Source organism: Lontra canadensis, unplaced genomic scaffold (genome assembly GCF_010015895.1).
Source record: "Lontra canadensis isolate GAN:19392208 unplaced genomic scaffold, GSC_riverotter_1.0 scaffold30, whole genome shotgun sequence".
In the NCBI taxonomy this organism is placed as follows: domain Eukaryota; kingdom Metazoa; phylum Chordata; class Mammalia; order Carnivora; family Mustelidae; genus Lontra; species Lontra canadensis.
The window spans coordinates 15,761,055-15,781,182 of NW_022631024.1; the positions used below are offsets into that span (position 1 = coordinate 15,761,055).

Sequence of the window (20,128 nt, forward strand, 5' to 3'; positions counted from 1 at the left end):
AGCAGACTCTGTCCTGAGTGCAAAACCCAAGACAGCACTCAATCTCATGAACTTGAGACCAGACCTGAGGCCAAACCAGAGTCTGATGCTCAACCGATGTGCCACCCAGGCACTCCTAATCTCCTTTCTAGTGCTTATCTTCCTTCCTAACTTCAAAAGGGGCATAAAATGCTTGGCATGACTCTCCATTAAAATCCAACTCCTTGGCACCACAGGACTTGGGGAATATTAATCATAAGGGCAATCTTGTTAACCAAAAGATGGGAGCCCCAACTTGGACCTGCCACTAACAAGATGTGTGTCAAAGCCCCAAAACCTCCTTCCTTTTCCGGGGGTTTTGTTTGCTCATTTGTAAGATCCACCTCAAAAGCTCAAGTATGTTTCGGCACTTGCTTTGCAGTATCTATACCTAGCTAGTACCATTAAGAGAAAGTTACTTAAGCATTCCAAGAGGCCTCCTTGCAGTAGGGTTTTGACTCAGCAGGCATGGAAGCAATGATGGTCCTGTTCTAATTCCTGTTTCCCCAGAGTCCCAGGGTTTGGGAAGAAATGTATAAGGGCTTTCCAGCGGGAGCGCCCTTCCAGAGCTGTGTCGCCAGGCAACCCCAGGCATGGCTTAACCCATCCTCGGTGCAGTCTGAAGAACTCCAGCCTGTACTCTCTGCAAAATGTTGGGGAAATTGACACTCTGTGGTGCTGCCCCTTGCCTTCCAGTCTCCCTCCGTCCTCACGGTGCCATTTCAAAGAGCTCAGTCCCAATATGCCAAACCAATGGCCATTCCTGGGAGGGGCTGCCAGGGTCAGGTTTTTAGAGAACCAGGACTGCTTGGGCGCGATCTTGGGGAAACCACACCATTCCTCGCTGGGTTTCCAAACAGCCGACAGCCGAACACCTCGGGCCATACCCGAGCCTTACGATCTGTCACACCAACCACGGGCCCGGCCCAGATCTGGTCTGGGAACAGATAGATACCTGTGCTGGAGGCCGGAGTGCAACCTCCTGCGTTGGACACGCCCACGCGTCCGCGGCCCCGCCCCCACTTCCGGCCAGACCGTGATCACGTGCCCTGACCCCGCCCCACAGACACGGCTCCTCTCGCGTTGAGCGTCCCGGCTTCCCTTCCGCCGGAAGTGGGGCGACTTTCCCTTTCCGGCTACGGGTCCCCAAGCGGAGCTGGAGGCCGGACGGGGGAGCCGAGCGGCGGCGGCGGCGGCGGCGGCGGCGGCGGAGGCGGCGGCCGGGGCGGTAATGGCGGAGCTGGTGCAGGGGCAGAGCGCTCCGGTGGGGATGAAAGCCGAGGGCTTCGTGGACGCCCTGCACCGGGTCCGGCAGGTACGGGCGCGGCCGGCTGGCGGGAGCACGGGAGCCCGAGGCGGGGCCGGGCCGGGCCCGATGGGGAGGAGGGGGTCGAGCCTGGGGGCGAGAGGCAGCCTGGGCTGACGCCTCTCCGGGGCTCGGCCTTTTCTTGGGGCGTCTACAGACGGAGGAGCCGAGGGATAAGGCACCACCGCGAGGCCCAGGCCCAGCCTGTCGGGCGGCTCTTCTAAGTGCAGCCTCTGGGAAAGGGTTTGCCCGGGTCGCTTGGCCCCACCGCGCCCCCACGCCCGGTTAGACATGCAGGGCGCTCAGCGTGGGCTTCTGAGGTTCGCGAGGGGTGGGGGCTGGGGAGCTCACCGTGAGGACCGGGGTGTAGACAGAAAGCGGCCGTCTCAGGCCATGTAGCTTCTTAAAACTTGGAAAACATCGTTTTTGGACTTGTGTATTCGGAGGGTGGAGTGGCAGGAATTCGAGGGTATTTTACTTTTGAAGTTACTCTTGGAGAGGGAAGAGAGGAAGATGTTCAGTAAGTGTGGGTGGTCCACAAGACGTAGAAGTCCCTTATGGGCAATAATTTGCTCTCTCGGGGAGAATGTGATATGGACTCATCCCAGCAGTGAAGCCTTACCATCAGACAGTGTCGTGCATTTTGGCAGAGTTTAAATAAGTTGGGTTTTAAGAGGTTGCATATCTCCCTGGAGAATGAATATGGGACCTGCCAGAAATACTCTGGCTTCTGGCATGGTGCTTAGAGCAGAACATGTCGTTCTATCGCGTGTAAAACTTACAAGTTACCTCTGACACTTAAACCTTTGCTTCTGAGTGTCTTATACTTATCATCTCTTCCTATTTAATTGTAGGCGTACTAACTGACACCTTAAAAGTTGGGCTGTAACTAATTACTGCTTGATTCCTAACAGAAAGCCACAGGACTCATTGTATTAGAAGAAGGTCTCCACTTGGTCGCTTGAAGATATGGTCTTTACATCTCTTTCCAGTATTCCAGGGGAGGGAACCCTACCTGTTTCCCAGATACTGACTTTTCATTTTAATACTGATGCTCCTATAGACATTATATTGGATCCCAGAACTTTCCAAACCTGTGGTTCCACCTAAAATTGTTTCCGATGACTTGACTTGTTACTTACTGCCTAGGCGTCAACCAGTACAGTAGTGAGTATCCATCTTACTTAAACTTCAGAGCCCACCAGTGGCTGTAATGGATGAACATGCCATCCAGCTCCCCTTGCACCACTCTGCTTGCCGGCGTGTTTCACTGCTTTCCTCTACAGAACAGGGTCCTGAACCTTGTTTCTCACTGGCTACTAATATGTAATGGCTTTCGCTTTGTGCTGATATGTGACAATCACCTGTTGGCCTTCTCTATCCAGGAAGAATTATAGTCACTGCCCTAAAGAGCTCAGCCTCAGTTTGCAGAAGGCCTGTAGTTGAACGTAACATGAATTTTGAACCATTGAGAAGACTTTCTGCTTCTCTTGAGCCAGTGGTTGAACTCATATTCTTGGACAACCTGCTCAAGAGGGAGGGAGACCCTCTGTTAAGTGGCTGACCCAGTGTGGATTGTTGAAGCAGTGGTGTTTACTACTAGCCAAGAAAACTTCATTGGAAATGTTCCCAGCTCTGAAATGCACCATTGACTGGAGCAGTATTAAGCCCAATGGAGACAGTGCTGTGAGTGTATTACTTCTGAATATTAACAGCTGGTGGTCGATACTATCTCCAAGGATTTGATGGCCTTTAAAAACTAAAGAAAAAACAGGTTTGTGGGTAATTTTAGGTTTATGTATAGATTTGAATTGGGCAAGAATGGAATGTTAGAAATTGGAACTGTTGTATGCTTTATAGTAAAGCTCACCGCATTGGGTCTCACATTATTGGGGCATCTGGGTGATGATGGTCCTACTTCATTGTATATGCAGCGTGTTGCAGAAATGTGCCTTTTTTTTTCCCCTGTCTAGTAACTGGAAATAAAAGATAAGGTATTTCTGTATTTTAATGATTGCAAAGCTCTCCCCCCCGACCCGACCTTTATGTGCCCTCATAAACACCCACAATAGTCTAGAAAGTCCTCACAAGTTTGTTAGGGAGCAGTGAGCCGTCTTGTGCTCAGTTTATGTAGAAGATTGTAACCAAGTCCAAATCCACCCTGCTGGGATTTGAACCTGCAGTTTCTATTAAGTCTGGTATGTGGAGCCCAGTACCTAATCCACTAGCTTCCTGCCTGGCATCATGAAGCCTCCTGCATATCCTTTGGACTCTTTCCAACACAGGGAACCAGCTGTTACTCTTCGTTTCCTCTGAGCGTGGTATTTCTAGATCAAAAAAGAGTCTACGAAGATGTCACATAAAATGTAAAATTTTCTGCCGCAGCGTGAAGCTCAGTGAGTTAGTAGTGGTTGGCACAGACGGATAACGCAGCCATTCCATAGGGAACTGAAGTGTAGAAGTGTGGTTTGATTCAGTCCCATTGATAAAGAGTTAAGAGTGCTGGGAATTAAAAGAAACACATCCCGTTCTCCACATCATTGGCAGATCAGCAAACATACATTTTTTAAATTCCTCGTTTAGAGAGGTCGGGGTCCTCTGAGGGGTGGGATGTGGACTCAAAGCCAGAACACGCTAGGCCGTCCTGTTTTGTGGCCACAGTGCACTTCTACCCTGACCGACCCTGGTTCCTGGAGGACCTCATGGAGATTATGGAGAAGTAGGTACAACTGTTCTGTTTGGTTTGTTTTCTCTAAAAGCAAACGTGTTCCCAGAGAGCCCGCTGCCGGTGGTTGAGTAGCCCCCAGCATGCAGTGCGCACATTCGTGTGCCAAGAGGACAGTGTAACAACCAGTGTCTTGGAGATGCCCGGCAGCCTTCCCCACCTCGGGCCAGCTGTCTGCCAGTCACCACCGAAACAGAAAGAAGTTGCTTTGCCTAACTGCTAATGCTTTTCAGGACTTTAAGCCCTATTTTGATCTAGACCCAGTCAGTGCTTCCGTGTTGCACAAGTCCGGGGTATTCTTCACATAAATACAGTGTATTTACAGTGGGACGGGTGCCAGTTGGAGTTGGGCATCATGGTGGTTCAGCACCCAAATGATTGTGACCAAGCCCCTGTAGAATCTATGGGAAGTAATCCGTTGACAGTTCTGTAGGCCTAGAACCCGTTTGTCACCGGCACTTTATTTTGGGAAATGTGCTTGGTGTGGGGTCTCAGAATGTCCTTGGTTCTCCGCAGATGCCTGCCATCGCTGCCGTCTCAAGCTTTGAGCCTAAGCGGTAGATGATTTGGCGTGTGTGCTTTGTACACGCACAAAATTGCCTTTACGAGAATGTGCATCCACCTTTAAAAGAAAAAGCCTTTGTTCATTGGTTCTTGGTCACTCCCTGAAAGAGACTGCCCTTGCTTCCTTAATACATGATGCTTCTGACTCATGGCATATGTGCTGAGCGCTCCATTGATTGCAGCTGTATGCCACCGAGATTATCTCCTACACACCCAGCTCAAGTAGCTCAAGTCATCGATTCATGAGGGACTAACTCCTGAATGTGCATTCATTTTTGCTTTCTCAAACACTTGAAGAAAACCAACATTTGCAGGAAATCTGTGGGCTGCTCCTGTATCTTTGCTTTGATAGGACCCAGTAGAGTCCCCTCTAAAGAGCAAGTCCTTGTTACAGGGTTTTCGTGACATGACTGACCCCATTTGGGTCACAGCTTTCATGGAACTGCTGAACTGCCTATTCGGTTTTGAAAAGTGCATGGGAAACGCACAATACGTTCCACTGTCTGTTTCTGCAGTTTTTCTCCTTTTCATCAGAAATTTCTTTATCTTTCTTTTTAAAATCTGATAGCCCAAATGTAGCGTCAGACTCTGGTTTCTCCTGAAGTCCCGTTTATTACGTAGATCCAAATTTGCCTAGACCAGAGTTCTCAAACCAGTGGCCCATGGGCTGGAGAAGGCTCACAGTGGGCCAGCAGGCATGCTTTGTTTTGACCCACACAGTGCCAATACTTAGAATGATTTCGCATAAAAATTGAGCTCTCTGGCTTCTCAAGAAAAGATCTGGCCACACTGCTGGCACAATCTGGAATGGCGGTACTCCCCAGGAGCTGAGTAGCAGCTGCCCCTTTGACTCTCTGGGATGCCATTGGGATGCCTAATCATCAACAGCTTTCTCCCCCATTGTCCTTTTCCGGATTGCAGGTCCGCCATATCTGGGTTTTATTTGAAATTTCTAATGGGAAGAACGGTTTAGGGAGATTGAGAAGACCTGAGTCTCCTGCAAGTAGCTATCTGACCTTGGGCTGGGTCAGCCATTCCCAACACTTGATCTACAGGCCGTTCGTGCATCTTCCATGAGAAAGGTGTAATGGACAGATACGTTTGGGGAATTCAGGGTCAAGTAAAGGTGAATTAGCTTCTTTAATGCAGGACTTCTCAGAACCTTTAATATGCTTGTGTGTATCAAGTCCTATAGGAGTTTGGGATGGGTGTTGTAAATATCCTGAAGTTATGTAATTTCATACTGTCTTTTCATAAAACCAAGTCACATTCTACAGATCAAATTTCAGGAAACGTTGAGCTAGATAATCTTAATAGTTCCTTCAAGCCCTTGAACATTCTGAGCTGTCATCTAGCTGGATCTGGAGAAAAAAAAAATGGCCACAGCATTTTGCTTTCCATTATGTTATGTGGAGCATCTGTTCGAACTCCCCCCCCCCCACATCTTTTCTGTGCAATCCTTTTACTCTGTCAAAAGTCACATCTCTTGAAAATGTTTTGCATTTAGTTTTGTTATAGAGACACTTGGGAAAGAGCAGCCAATATTTCTTTCAGGGGCAGAAACTGTACTTTTATCCTCAAACCAGCTAATAGCAGATCACTGCAAAACTGAGCGTGTTAATAGAGGTAGTGATGTGATTCGGATTGCCGGCCATTATTGGAAGATCTGCTGACCTCGGGGCCTCTTGCCTGGATGCTGGGCCAGCGCAAAGATAAGACCAACAGATTTGTGGCTGGTTTCATCTTACCGTGGGATTAGTCCTCATAACAGACAGGTATGATAGGACAAGGGTTCTGATTCTCATTTTATATTTGAAAATGATGAGCCGAAGGGAAATAAAGCCATTTTCTCGAGACACACGAGCAGTTAGTATACACAGCTGTTCTTGGATCACTGTTTTCTGCGTTCTGAGGCTTCGGTTCCTTCACAGGGGTAGCTGGGTCACTTTCCGTCTCCGAGGAATCAGAATCTGAACAAAGCATCCAGGGGGTGCTGGTGGCATTAGCTGGGACGTAGGGTACAAACTGAATGGACATGTCCTCTTCAGGGCCTCTGGAAGTCCCGCTGGAGCAGCGTTCAGCTTCGAGCCTCCGCCGGTCATCATAGCATTTTGCCTTCAGGTGGGCTTCTCCAGATCCACTGTAAATTTAGCAAACCCTTAAAGAGTACCTTCTGTGGGTCGAGAACTTTGCTATGCTTTAGGGAAATTGTGCTTTGACTTTGGAAACATGGACCTTTTTAAAACTCTTGAAAACTTTCAACCTCCCTCAGGAACATTTAAATAGTTTTGTATGTAATTTCAGGAGGTTTGTGAATTCTGTAAAGCTAAGCCCTGGAGTTGCGGGTTTCAAAACCTTTGCCCCAGCGGTACTGAGGATTGAGACAGGTCTACCGTGCAGAGAGCTCCCAATAGCGGGGAGACAATTTAACCGGTAACTTTCTCAGTGAGCTCCATGGTTTAGAGGTAGTTTATAAAGTGCTTTGCAAACATAGAGAAGGGAATATTTAATTCTGCCCAAATGTTGGTGGCATGAAGCTGTCTGAGAAAGCTTCTCCGGAGAGCTGTGCCTTATTTGATTGGCATGTAGAATTCCTTGTTCTGGTTAATGCCAGTATATAGGGCAGGATCAGCTGGGGCCCCATTTCTGATGACAACAGTAGCTGCCATGCATCGAGCCCCTGTTGCACTAGATGCCAGGTGAGGACTTCCATATATGTTCTCTCATTTGATGGTCACAAAGCCCCCAGAGGGTGGTACAGTAGTCCCCCTTATCTGCGGCCTAGCTTTCCAGGTTTTCGGTTGCCAGTGGGCAGTCGAAGTCCAGAAGCAGTTGATCCTGCTCCTGACATGTTGCCAGAAGGTCACTAGTAGCCTAACACCCCTTCACAGCCCCTCTGGCACTCATCTCACATCATCACAAGAAGAGTGAGTGCAGAATATCTTGATAGAGATGCCACATTCACATGACAGTTTTTTATAGTATATTGTTATAATTGTTCTATTTTATTTTTAGTTGTCGTTAATCTAACTTACAGGTTAAACTTTATCATAGGCATGTACGTATAGGAAAAAATATAATACGCAGTCGGGTTGGTATTATCTGCCATTTCAGGTATCCAGAGTCTTGGGATAAATCTGCCGTGGATAAGGCGGGGTCACTGTACAGTGAAGTGCTTATTAAGACTTTGGATTCGGGCACCTGGGGAGGCTCAGTTACGCCTCTGCCTTCGGCTCGGGTCATGATCTCAGAGTCCTGGGATTGAGCCCCACATCGGGCTCCCTGCTCAACAGGGAGCCTGCTTCTCTCTCTCCCTCTGCCCCTTCCCCCTGGTTGTGCACGTGCGCTCACTCTCTCTCAAATAAAAATCTTTAAAAAAAAAAAAAAAAGACTCTCTGGATTCAGCCCATGTGAGTTCAAGTTCTGGTTCTGCCACTTACTAGCTTAGCGACTGGGCAAGTTCTTTTAACTTCTTTAAGCCTTAGTTTCTTCATCTGGAGAATGGAGGTCATTGGTGGTTGTAATAATTTTTTTTAATAGCTAATATTAGAAGTTAGGAGGTTCCCCTTGGGAGGTGATGGCGAAAGGGCGCGAGGCCAACTTCAGGGCCCCAATAATGTTCTGTGTCCTGATCTCAGTGCTGGTTGATACAGGTATTTTAGTTTGGGACATTTAGTCAGCTGTAAACTTAGGATCTGTATATTTTCCTGTTATTATTCAATAAAAGATTGAAATAGCAAACATTTATTTCTTAGCATGTGCCCAGCGTTGTTCTGGGTGCTTTAAGTTGTTGTCTCATTATCCCCGTGGATATCATTCCAGGCAGGTAGGCTCCCGGTCCCCCAATAACGACAAGAGTAGCTACTTTATAAGGTTGCCGTGGAGGTGAACTGAGGACACCATCAGGCACTTAGCAAGTGTGCAATAAGTCTGACACAAGACTGTCTGCAGTGTGACCTCTTAGGACCTCTTAGGCAGTAGGAAGCAGAGCTGGGACTTGTTCCCGTGCACCATGATCCTAGAACCTGCCGTCTGGGTCGTGATCTCAGCGCCTGGGCTTAACTGCGCAGGTAACGTACTGTGTCTTCTGCCGTGGGTAGCAGACACCTTCCGTCAAGCCCTTGTATTCTCCAGGGCCTGGGCAGGGTCACTCAAGTGACCGTGGAGCAGAGGTTCCCTGGAAGCAAGTTGGGTTCATGCTCCCTAGGGGGTCGTGTGAGCGTTCTGTTTGCTGAATCCATGAGGATCAACAGCAGCTATATTTAATTGTGTGGACGTGGGACGTGGGTGACTTGGCATTCAGATGGCTTTGCCTATTTCTGTGGAGTGTAATGTTTAAATAAATGTAAAGCTGTGGAGATACGCAGAGCTTCCTCTTCGGATTTACAAGGCGAACTGCTTCAATTAAGAAACTTGTCAGAGAATTTTAGTTGTAAAAATGTGCGCTGGGAATAATTAATCACTATGTTTCCTAAATTTAATGATGTGTGTAGCACCTTTACGATTTTTGCCATATCATTGAACCCTCAGTGTTTGTTTATTTAATATTTTTAAAAGGAAACTAAATCACTATTGTAAGTGAAAACTTTGCCTTGCATAGAAGGTAACTGTAAGAAACATTTATATATGTGTGTGTGTGTGTGTGTGTGTGTGTATGTGTATAAAACCGTATATATATAGCCGTAAAACACACACACGCTCTCAAAGTTTAAAAACATTGACCCATGTACCTCCCCAAAATGCCTGCATACTTCTCTTTGGAAAACACTGGTTTAGTCTGTCCCTGCATTTTACAGGTGAGTACCCCAAGGAACGAGGCCACTGAAAGTCTCGCCTAAGGTCATCCACTGGAAGAGCTGGCTGGAAAAACAGGACCCTTGACTGACTCCTGGTTCAGTGCTCCCCTCCTCCTTGTTTCCACTAATTATTCAAAGTCGAGGTCAAATACGTGTGATGTTGATTTGTAGTTCATCTATTATGGTGCCTAAAATAGCACAGGTAGATAACAGATTTTCCTCCTGGCCTGCCCCCAAGAAGGGGGGAAAGGGAATCAAGTAGTTAAAAAGTCAGTAGCAGAGTCCCTTCAGGGTTAAGAAGGGAGTGGCCTTGGTTTGGTTGGCGTGTCCTGGCTTCAGTGACTTGTTTTCTGGCCTACACCATTATTAGCTGAGAACGTACCTCACTTCCCTGAAGCAGCTGCCCTTCGGAGCAATCAGTTACGGTGTGGGGAAATGCTTGAGCTCGGTGCCCTGGAAAACATTAGGTTTTAAGTCCTTGGGAAATGAAAAATGTTTAATAGAGTATTAGGTGGGAGAGGGGAGGTGCCCAGTGCTGTGGGTAATAGCGTAGGCTAGAGCTGGGCAGGCAGGGCTTCAGTAGGCCTCTTGCCACTTAGGAGGTGTGTGACAGCGTGCGGGGCACTCAGCTGCTCTAAGCCTCGCTCTTCCTTGTCTTGAAATAGTATCAACCTCCTAGAAAGTCATTGTGAGGAATAAATAAGATAGAATATTTCAAATGCACTTCCCGGGATGCCTCACTCAGGCTTAGTTGGTTAAGCATCTGCCTTCAGCTCTGGTCATGATCCTGGGGTCCTGAGATGGAGTCCCGCATCTGCCTCCCTGCTCAGCTGGGAACCTGCTTCTCCCTCCCTCTGCCCCTCCCCCCACTTGTGCGAGAGCATGTTCCCTCTCTTTTTTGCAAATAAATAAAAATCATTTTTAAAAGTTTTAACTTTCTAAAAAATCAATATATATTTATAAAAATATATATAAATTATATAAATAATATATAATAAATATATAAATAATATATTATAAATATATAAAAATAAATATATATTTTTCTGCTCTTCACAGAATGCCCAGCACGCAGTAAACAGTAAATTTTAACTCATTTTGGTGGACATTTAAAATCATTTCTTAAGGTTGGGGGTGCCTGGGTGGCTCAGTTGGTTAAGTATCTGACTCTTGATTTCAGCTCAGGTCTCGATCCCACAGTTCTGAGTTCAAGCCCTGCATCCATACAAATGGATGGCTCCACATCCACAGAGTGGAGCCTACCTAAAAACTAAAATAAGGTTACATTTGTATGGATGAAAGAATACATTGTTTCTTTACAGAATATTATGTGTACAGTGTAAATTATGATACAATTGTATATTATATTGTTAAACTCCTGTTTAACATTTGTTGAGCCAGGGTTCAAATGCCGTCTGTTGACTTCAGAGCTACACCTCTTAACCAGTAGTGTGTACTGCTTTTCTCTTAGTGGAAATTTCCCAAATTATAGATAACTGAAGTAAACATGACTTAAGAACAAATCTGAAAGCCTCAGCCTTTAATCAAATTCAGGAACAGGAAACTATTGTAACATTTTTAGCATATCAGCTTTGGGAAAAAATGACATTCAAGCAACATGCAAAACATACTGTGTAAGTTGGAAGGCCAGAGACTCAGGAATAATATTCTAGCTGCTTTGGAAAGAAGGAAAAAGATCTAGAAGCAAAGAAGTATCAGAAAGGAGCAGGGAGCATTCCTGATGTGTGTCGAGTTGAGGTTTTGGGGTTCTGTGTCTCGTGTGGTTTGGCATGCCCTCTCTTGGGGGACTCCACCAATAATCATGTGCCCTTGTACCCCTTTCTTTGTGCTTTGGGGTCATCTTCACTATCTGCTGGGAACATTTTGGGTCATCTTTTAAAGCAAACCAGCCAACAATCCTGAAAAACCCCCCATCAGTCATTTACAACTAAGTTTATTGTAGCAAATGAAAGAGTCTCCGTGGGGCACAAGCCGAGGCAGTGTTCTCTCCTTTTAATCTACCTGCTTTACCAGCTGGGCCCATAAAGGTAACTTTTGCATCTTAAGTAAGTAGCCAACCCCCATAAACTTATCCAAAACAAATATGGAAAGCAAGATTACAAGTCAGTGGTAGAATGCTGTTAGGCAAGACTGGTACAGTATTTTGTTTAGAGAAAATGGCCTCTTGGATATAGGAGTTAGGTTTCTATCAGCAGTCTTGATATTTTAATTATTTACTACTAATAATTTTAAACAAGCACCTATCCAGGTACCATCATCACTAGCCTAGACAGGGACCCACAGACTTTATAGTAAATGACCTGTGTGGGCACTGTGTACCATATGATCTCGGTGCAGTTCCTCCACCAAAAAATGTGTGTGGCTGGATTCCTATAAAATTTTCTATACAAAAGCAAGTGGTTCAGCTGCCATAGTTTGCTGAGCCCTGACCTAGAATGTCTCCTAAATGGTCTTCCTACTCCTCTCCCCTTAGAATGTCTTTTCCTTGTCAAGGGGACCTTTTAAAAACATAAACCAACATGTTTCTTCCCCTAGTACGCATCGCAGTTGCTTCCTGTCACCCTTCCTATAAAACCCAAGCCCTTACCGTGACCTAGAGCCCTAGGGAACTGGCCCTTGCCTGTGTCTTGGAACACATCTAGTTCCCCCTACTCTTGTGACGTTGACTTCTGTCTTCTGGACTCGTCCCTACCAGGCTGGCTCCTGCCTCAGACCTTTTATACAGGCTGTTCCCTCTGCCTGGAATGTTCCCTCTACCTGGAGTGCTCCCTCAGACTGTTGGATCGCCAGCTCCAACTCAGCCGTTAGGTCTTAGATCACACGACCTCATGTGCTCACAGTGGCCTTCCCTGACCTGCTCTCCAAAGTGCTCTATGTCATCGTCTTCTCTTATTGGCATAACGCTTATAACCCGCTGAAATGATCAGTTATCTGTTAGCTTGTGTACCAGTCACTCTGTACCTGTCACTCTAGTACCACTGACTGCTAACTTGGAGTAGGGGCCTGGTTATTCCTTTTTTTTTTTTTTAAGGGAGGGAGAAAGAGTTGGGGGGGGGGGTGCAGGGTAGAAGCCTAAGCAGACTCTATGCCCAGTGCAGAGCCTGATGAGGGGCTCGATCTAACCCTGATATCATGACCTGAGCTGAAATCAACAGTCAGACGCTTTACCAGCTGAGCCGCCCAGGTGCCCCCGGGCCTAGGTATTCTTGTTCACCACAGGAACCCCAGCGCTTGGAACAGAGCCCGGCACATAGTAGGCCCTCGACATTGGTTGGATGAGTTGTCTTGTTTTAACAGCCGCGCTCTTTGTGAAGTGCTTTCTAGGATGTAAAGTTCCTCTGAGTTGAGAGTATGTTGTTAGCTTTCCCCAAACTCTGCAGCTGGTGGTGGGACACCCAGAGGATCTCATGCAGAGGGGAGAGGGGCTTGTCCAACACCACAGAACTATGAAACCAGAGAGACCTGACCCCGGATCCCTGACATTTAAGCCCTGCCTTGGGGTTTCAGTGTCATGATTGTCTTGTGTAAGACATTTATGTCTTGTTTAAGACATTATATGTTTAAGGTCATTTATGTTGGTTCCAGAAAGTCTCAGATTTCTGGGCATATTTGGACAAGCTCGGAAAAACTACCACTGAACACTCGCTCTCATGGGACAGCCCTTCTGTCTGCCCCTTATTCCCCCCCTACTTATAATGCTTAACTTAGGGACTAACATCAAGAGCAGTGGCTGTAAATAATTCTTTTGATTAAATGAAAGAGTTGATTTACCCTGAAGATCACATTTAATTTTCCAATGAGAACAAAGTAGATAAGTAATTCCCCCATAGCATTTGTTTCTGGGGGAAAATGCTTTAATAGCTATGCAATCTTTTTTTTTTTTTTTTAAACTGATAATAAATACTAAAAATTGAAATAGCTCTCAGAGCTTGTCTCCCTTTCTCCAGTGCAGGAATCCTTCTGAAATGGTGTGGACAGTCATCTCCCCACTGTTTGGACACTTCCAATGAGGAGCAGCTTACTATTTTAGCTCTCCATAGATGACATCATCACTTTATAGGCATTGAAGTTATAGGATGAATGTTTTCCTAACAAGTTGTCATGTTTGAGCAAACACAGCCTTTTAAATAGTATCGGGGAGCTTGTTTCTTAAGGGAACCCTGTGATAAAAGCTTCTGAACAAAGTTCTTAATATTGTTGGCCTCCTTTTTTTTCTTCGTAGAATGCAGGATACCTGTATTTTAAGTGACTGCTTAAGACTAATTTGTAGAAGACAAACGTTTGGAAGTATTTTATTCCTAAAGACATTGTTAAGGCCAAAAGAAAATTCAGTTAGCGGTGGAAAGTGTTTGTCCCCTTGGTGGCAATGCCTTACATTAATCTAGGTCAGGGGGAGAAATGGGATAACAGGCCTTTTAAGAGGACTCTCCTCTTTCTCCCTCACATGGAGCCAGGATTTGTTACTGAGCATTTAAATCTGATTCTCTCTGTAGATTGCTGCTAAAATTGATTCAGTTCCTCACTTGAATAATTCCACACCTCTAGTGGACCCCTCAGTGTATGGATACGGAGTACAGAAACGGCCCTTGGATGATGGAGGTAAGTCGCAGTAAAATGTCTGCCTTTCAGATGGTAGCGAACCTGCCAGTTAAGTTGGAGTTGGTGTCACCCATTTCCTTAACAGCTCTCTCCAGCGTCTCTCTGAAGAGGAATGGTGGAGGGGACATATTAGGGATGATTTTTCTCCGCGATTCTCGCATTTGAGTTCTTACTTGCCTTGATAATACGGGAACGTTTTTCAGCCAGGCTCTAAGGTAAAAGACTCGCTTGGTCCTTGCGCATCAGCTCAGAAGTAATTTGATTCAAGAATTCTGTTTGATTTAGCCCTCCACTCTTCAAATACTCAAGTGGAAATTGAAGTTCCCACTTTACTCCAAAGAAAAGCTAAGATTTGGTGCACGGCCCTGAGGAAGCTGTGGCTACATCCTGATTTAAAGAAAGGGCCAAGGGGGTGGTGACCTCTTTGCAGTCTGCTGAGTTTTTCACCACTGCCATTTACAACAGGCTCTCCCCACAGGCTCTCCCCACAAGAGCTGGTCTTTCCTTCATTTGTGTGTTACTTCGCTGGTTTCTGTCTATTACTCTCTTCAGCCCACTTAGAAAGGCCTGTCACCAACACCTTGGCAAAGACTATCTGTCAGATGTGTGTGTACAGAGAACGACTTCCTTGATCACATTTTGTGTCCTACAAAGTATGGCTATGAAAGGAAATCTGAAATGTACTGGTTTGTACGTGAATATGTGTGCAGCGGGGGGTCTGTGTCTTCTGTCCTTCTGCACATGTGCCCAACCACATGTGTGTGCACATATTTCCACGACGTACTATTAAAGGGAAAAAAAATCAAGATGTACAACAGGAGATACCGTGTAATTTTCTTTTCCAGAAAAAGTGCGTGTTTTGATGTACATGGAAAAAAAATGTAATGTGGAATGACTGGTCTCTCACATTTCTTGGGGAATCCTAAAGGGGAGATTGCCATTGTTTTTAAATGTGCTAACATTTTTGGAATAATCATATGGGGTCACAGGGTGAAGGTCTTAGGGGGCTGCGCTCTTTTGGGTGTAAAAGTTCTTGTCTCTTTAAAGGGACTGTTTATGGGCTCACACACACAAAATCTAACCCAGGGCCACTGGAGCTAAGGGGACCACTTAAAGTACTATTCCAGAATGTTGCCCTGTGATCTTTTTGTATTCGACTGGTGTTAGTGATTTCTTAGAAGAAATATGACCGATTGTACCATCTGCGTTTTTGCCGACATGAAAAACTGTAATGCAGAGTGACCTTTTTACCTTCTCAGGGCAGTCATGCTTTGGTTCCTCTTATGGGACATCGATATAAAAATAAAACTAAGTTGTCTGGCTCTGAGCACATGCCCCGGTAATGGACAGTCCCTCTGGCCCTCTGTTTCCAGAAATCACGATCAATACCTTTCACAACTCCCCGCCTTGCTTGCACCCCGTGCGTGGCGGGAAGTGTAAAACCTGTGTGTGCACAGCACAGGCGATCACTGTGTCCTTTGCATAAAGAGCACCTAGATATCTGCAAATGAAACCACGGGCACTGGGCTGACCTTCTCCCATTAATCCGCTGCACACCCATTTGAAAGACATTCATAAAAGGCTCTGAGTTTATGGAGAAAGAGACCTCGGGAGCAGGCAGATGTAGCTAGGGAATCACAGGAAATTCTAGAATCTCATTTGGAACTCTAGTTCATTATTTTGTGGTGTATTTTCAGCTCTGTTTTGAGAACCATAATTTTTTTCCATGTCTGCCTTTGGGGGACTGAGCCCTTAGAATCAGAAAAGGAACACGGTTTCTCTTTTTCTTCCTTCTAAATATGAAGCCCAGTTAGAGTGGGGAAGAACTGAGAAAGAGCCTTCCCGTCCAGGCCCAGCTCTCCATCTTACACAGCAGACTACGTGAAGAACGAGAAACTTTCCTCAGGCTTTTTACACGGGGCAGGACAGTAGTTAATCCTCCCCAGTCGTGCAGCTTTCCAACAACAGAGTTACGTAAATTGTTTTCCTCCAAGTTGGTCTCCACCTGTGGCATCGGGGATGTGCCGTTGGAGGTCAGAGAGAATTCTGGACGCTTGGAGCATTTTCAGGGTAGGCCACGGTTGTCTTCTGACAGGGATAATAAGGTCACTGGGCCATTCCCTTTCTCTTGGATAAATAAATAGTGAATAAATAGATCCCGTCAAGGACAGTGATGTTCATGGTTACCTGACAGCTTCCTAGGGGTCAGGGCTGTGCTGTTCATCAGAGTTTAGAAAAGCAGAGACGAACAACAAACAGGAATTCCTGCACTTTTTTTTTTTTTTTTTTTTTTGAGCAATAGTTTCCCAGAGCTTTGCCATTTTCCATTGGTTTGGCTTGGGGGTTTTTTTGTTTTGTTTTGTTTTGTTTGACAGAAGTTCAACAGATCACTTTAGCAACATGAACTTTCTGACTTTCCTGGAAAGCTGGATTCTTTAACCTCTCAGGCGTTGAAGGTCACTCCCCTAGAAGTTTTTGGAGGTATTACTTGGGCCTGTTTAAAAGTGCTTCAACTCCTAAGTCAACCAGAGAGAACCCTTGGAAGCCTCAGGGTTTCTGCAGGACATTGAGATTTGCAAACAAGTACATGAGTCAGAGGACAGAAACAGGTAGAGTAAGGGAAAAGATTTGTTCTTGTTGCAGGAAGGGACCGGGTTAGTTGTGTCCTGGGCATTTGGAACTATCACACTGCTGGCTCGTGAGCCCGCTCGGAGCCCAGCAAGAAGGGGTCAGAGCCGGGCTTTCCTCGCCTGCCTCGGTGCCCTGACCTGGGCCGAGCAGTCCTTCCGCTGCCATCTGCTTCGGGTCAGGTCATCGTAAGTATTAGCGTCTTCGGTCTCGGCACCCACACTTCATGGTAGTCTTGGAGGTGCAGCCCGGCAGTTCGGGAATCTTCCTGCAGCCCTTCCATCTGGTACTTTCTTCCCGCTGCAGCTGAGGCCTCTCGCTGAAGCCAGTCTGACCAGTTCCATTCCTCTGTTCTGAGACGTGTGGCAGCTTCCAGTAATGGGGGCGGGGGTGGGGGGGCGGGTCTGGCCCTTCCTAACCTGCCCTTCTTCTCCGGCTCTACCCCCTCCCCGTCGTCCGGCACTCTGCAGTAGCCTGCTCAGCTGTTTCTTCTCTTTGCTCTTCCCAAAACCCATCCCCCTCCCAGCTCTTTACGTGGCTGAGTCCTGCTCCGTCCTTAGGTCCCAGAATTGACAGGACGTCCTCCCGAGAACCCAGAATTGACAGGACGTCCTCCCGAGAACCCGGCCCCATCCTCATCTCTCGACTTTCTTCAGTGCCTTGCCAGGTGCCGCCTAGTCTCTTGTCTTGCCCCTGTTCTTCCTCCCTCCCCCTCTCCCCGCTTCCCCCTTTTCACACACCCACCTGAGCAGAGTGTAGACATCACATCTCAGAACCTCGAGAGCCGTTCATTTGTGCCCTGGGCATCCTGCAGGTACCAGGGTGTATCGTGGCCTTCTGCTGGATTCTACAGGCTGCGATCCTGGAGACGGGCTCTTTCTTTCCCTCCCTCCCTCCCTTACGTAGTAGGTGAATACATGCTTGATGCTTCCATTCTTTCTCTCCATGTCCTACAAATAACATCTAGGAAATTTCGTGAAACATAAGATCCAAATCGAAGAGACTGGTATTAGCTAAGAGGTTTAGAAGTACCGATTTTAATCTGAATTAGGGATTAGTATAACTTTTCTTAAAGGACCAGACGGTAAATTTTTTTAGACTTCGAGGTCATATGTGCTCTGTCCCACCAACTCAGCTCTGCTGTCAGAGCTGGAAAGCAGTGGAGGAATCTGGAAGCGCCGGAGCCCGGCACGTGGCCATGAGCTGGCCCTCAGGCCCTCAGTGCCTTTGAGGTTTACGTACCACCGTTCAGGTGGTACCACCCTTTCTGAACGTTGTCTAGGTGGCGTTCTTGGTGACTGAAGGCAGAGTTCTTGACTGCTTTCGCGGGAACCACTTATAGGAAGATTGCTGTGGCCCTGGCAGAGGTTTGTTTCAGCACATGTGGCCCAGGACAAAGAGAAGGAGGAAACAAGAATGAGGAGGGGAGATTTTTTTTTTTTTTTTTTTTTTTTTTTTTTTTTTTTTAAGATCCACACTTTGCAAGAGGGAAGGCGGGATGAGAGGTGCCGGTGCTAGGTAGTGGGGAGGGCCAGGGTTCTTGCTGCTGGGCGGTGGGGGTGCGTGGACCACTGCCTGGGGTCTGCACCGCCTCTGGCAGGAGCCCGCAGGGCCCAGAGTCTTTGCTTTGAAAAGAGCGAAACTGAATCCACCACGTGCTGGTGCCGTCCCTGAAGGAGGAGAGTAACGGGCCGCAGGGATGCGGAGCCAAGACTAAACCTTAGTCCCTGAGGCGCGGGGAGACAGGACGGGATGGGGCAGGGATGGGGGTTGGGATCAGGAGTGTTGTCGAGCAGTAGTCTTCAAGCAGGTGGATTGAAGACCCCTGAGGTGGGGGGAAGCGTTTCCAAGAGTCCTGTCCCAGCTCTTCCATTTGTGGCCGCCTCTTTCCTAAAATGGATCTCTCTGAGAATGGGGTCTGTGGTGGAGACTCTGTGCCCTTCTCCTCTCTGGGTCCCCTGCCACCTTTCCTCTGGGTTTACAGGGGCACATCCCCATCCTCAGATGCGTCAAGAGGCTGTGAGTCCAGAATTCTGGCATCCCCAGACAACAAAGTATGAGAGTCTTGGGAAGAAGTATTGAAAGGGACAGGATCTGATTTTGATTTTTATTCCAGTAGCAACTCATCGCAGAGACTCGGGTGGTCCCTTCCTCCCCGTCCATCCATCCATCCATTTTAGGATTTAGAAGTGAGTGGTAGTCATATAGGGGCATATTAACATGTATGTGTGAGTTGGAGAAAGGAAGTGAGATTTTTTTCCCCTTGGCAAAGTGTGATCTCTGATGGGTTTGACAGTTGGCTTAGCCAACTAGATATCACACGGAGTAGAGAGAGATTATCCACAGAAATGGATGACCTAATAAATCTGTCACATCAGTGTTACAACTGAGAAACAGCTGAGGCTTCTACACCATACCTGTTGTGTTCTTTGTACCTGTTAACCTAGGGATGACTTTTAGATGTCACATTAAAAGGGGATTTAGAGTTTTTCAAAACCCTTTTAGGAAATGTGGGAGCCTAAGTGGCTCTCTACCCTGGCTGGGTGTGAGACCCACCCAAGGAGCTTTTAAAAACATATCTGATGGTACAGCCTCTTTAGAAAACTTAGAAAATTAAGCATGTGCTCACCATTTAGTGCACAGTTAGACCTGTTTATTCTCAAGGAACAGACACCTGTCCACAGATCTTTGTAGCAGCTTTATTTGTAATAGCTCCAAACTGGAAACAGCCCAGTTTCCTGTCCTTCAGCAGGTGAGCGGCCAACAGAATGGCACATCCATACGGTAGAACACTACTCAGCAACAAAAGGAACAAACCATTCATACATGCAACAATCTCGATGAAGCTGCAGGTAATTCAGCTGAGCGAGAAAAGCCCATCCCAAAAGGTTACATACTGTGTGATGCCATTTATGAAACATCTTCGGAACGGAGAATGGATTAGGCGATTGCTGGGACGCAGAGATGGAGCTGGGTGGGGGAAGACCCTTTGTAGAATTTTTTAAAAAGACAGCTGGAAAGAACCCAGAAGCCTGAATTCCTTTTCGTGTGGATAAGGAAACCAATGTCTGGAGAAGTGGTTTGACCAAGGGCTGATGTCTGAGAAGTGGCAGAGGGAAGACTTGAACCAAAGTCTCTGTCTCTTGTGCCATGATAGTGCATGCTTGGAAACATGGGCTCCGGGGCACCTGGGAGGCTCAAGTCAATTAAGCATCTGACTCTTGGTTTTGGCTCAAGTTGTGATCTCAGAGTCATGAGATCAAGCCCCTGAGTTGGGCTCCATGCTCAGTGCGGAGTCTGCTGGCGATTCTCTCTCCCTTTCCTCCTCCCAGTAGTACACACACATGAACTCATACACACTCTATATCTCTCTCAAAATAAACAAATCTTAAAAAAAGAAAGAAAGAAAGAAAGAAAGAAAGAAAGGAAAGAAAAGAAAATGTGGGCTCCAAAGTGGTAGGGTAGGATTTG

At 46.7% G+C, this 20,128-nt stretch overlaps 1 protein-coding gene across 4 annotated transcripts in view; it reads left to right on the forward strand.

Annotated features, from left to right (window-relative positions):
- The first annotated feature begins 1,202 nt into the window (after nt 1-1,202).
- Nucleotides 1,203-20,128, forward strand: part of FUBP3 (far upstream element binding protein 3) — a 49,759-nt gene continuing 30,833 nt past the window's right edge. For 2 of the 4 annotated variants that reach the window (XM_032866092.1, XM_032866094.1), the window contains exons 1-2: nt 1,204-1,333; nt 13,924-14,029. In XM_032866092.1, coding sequence (XP_032721983.1) covers nt 1,250-1,333; nt 13,924-14,029 — 190 coding nt within the window. In that variant the 5' untranslated portion in view covers nt 1,204-1,249. Of the gene's footprint in view, nt 1,334-2,238; nt 3,099-13,923; nt 14,030-20,128 lie in introns of all 4 variants that reach the window. The other 2 variants (XM_032866095.1, XM_032866093.1) reach the window with 2 other exon arrangements.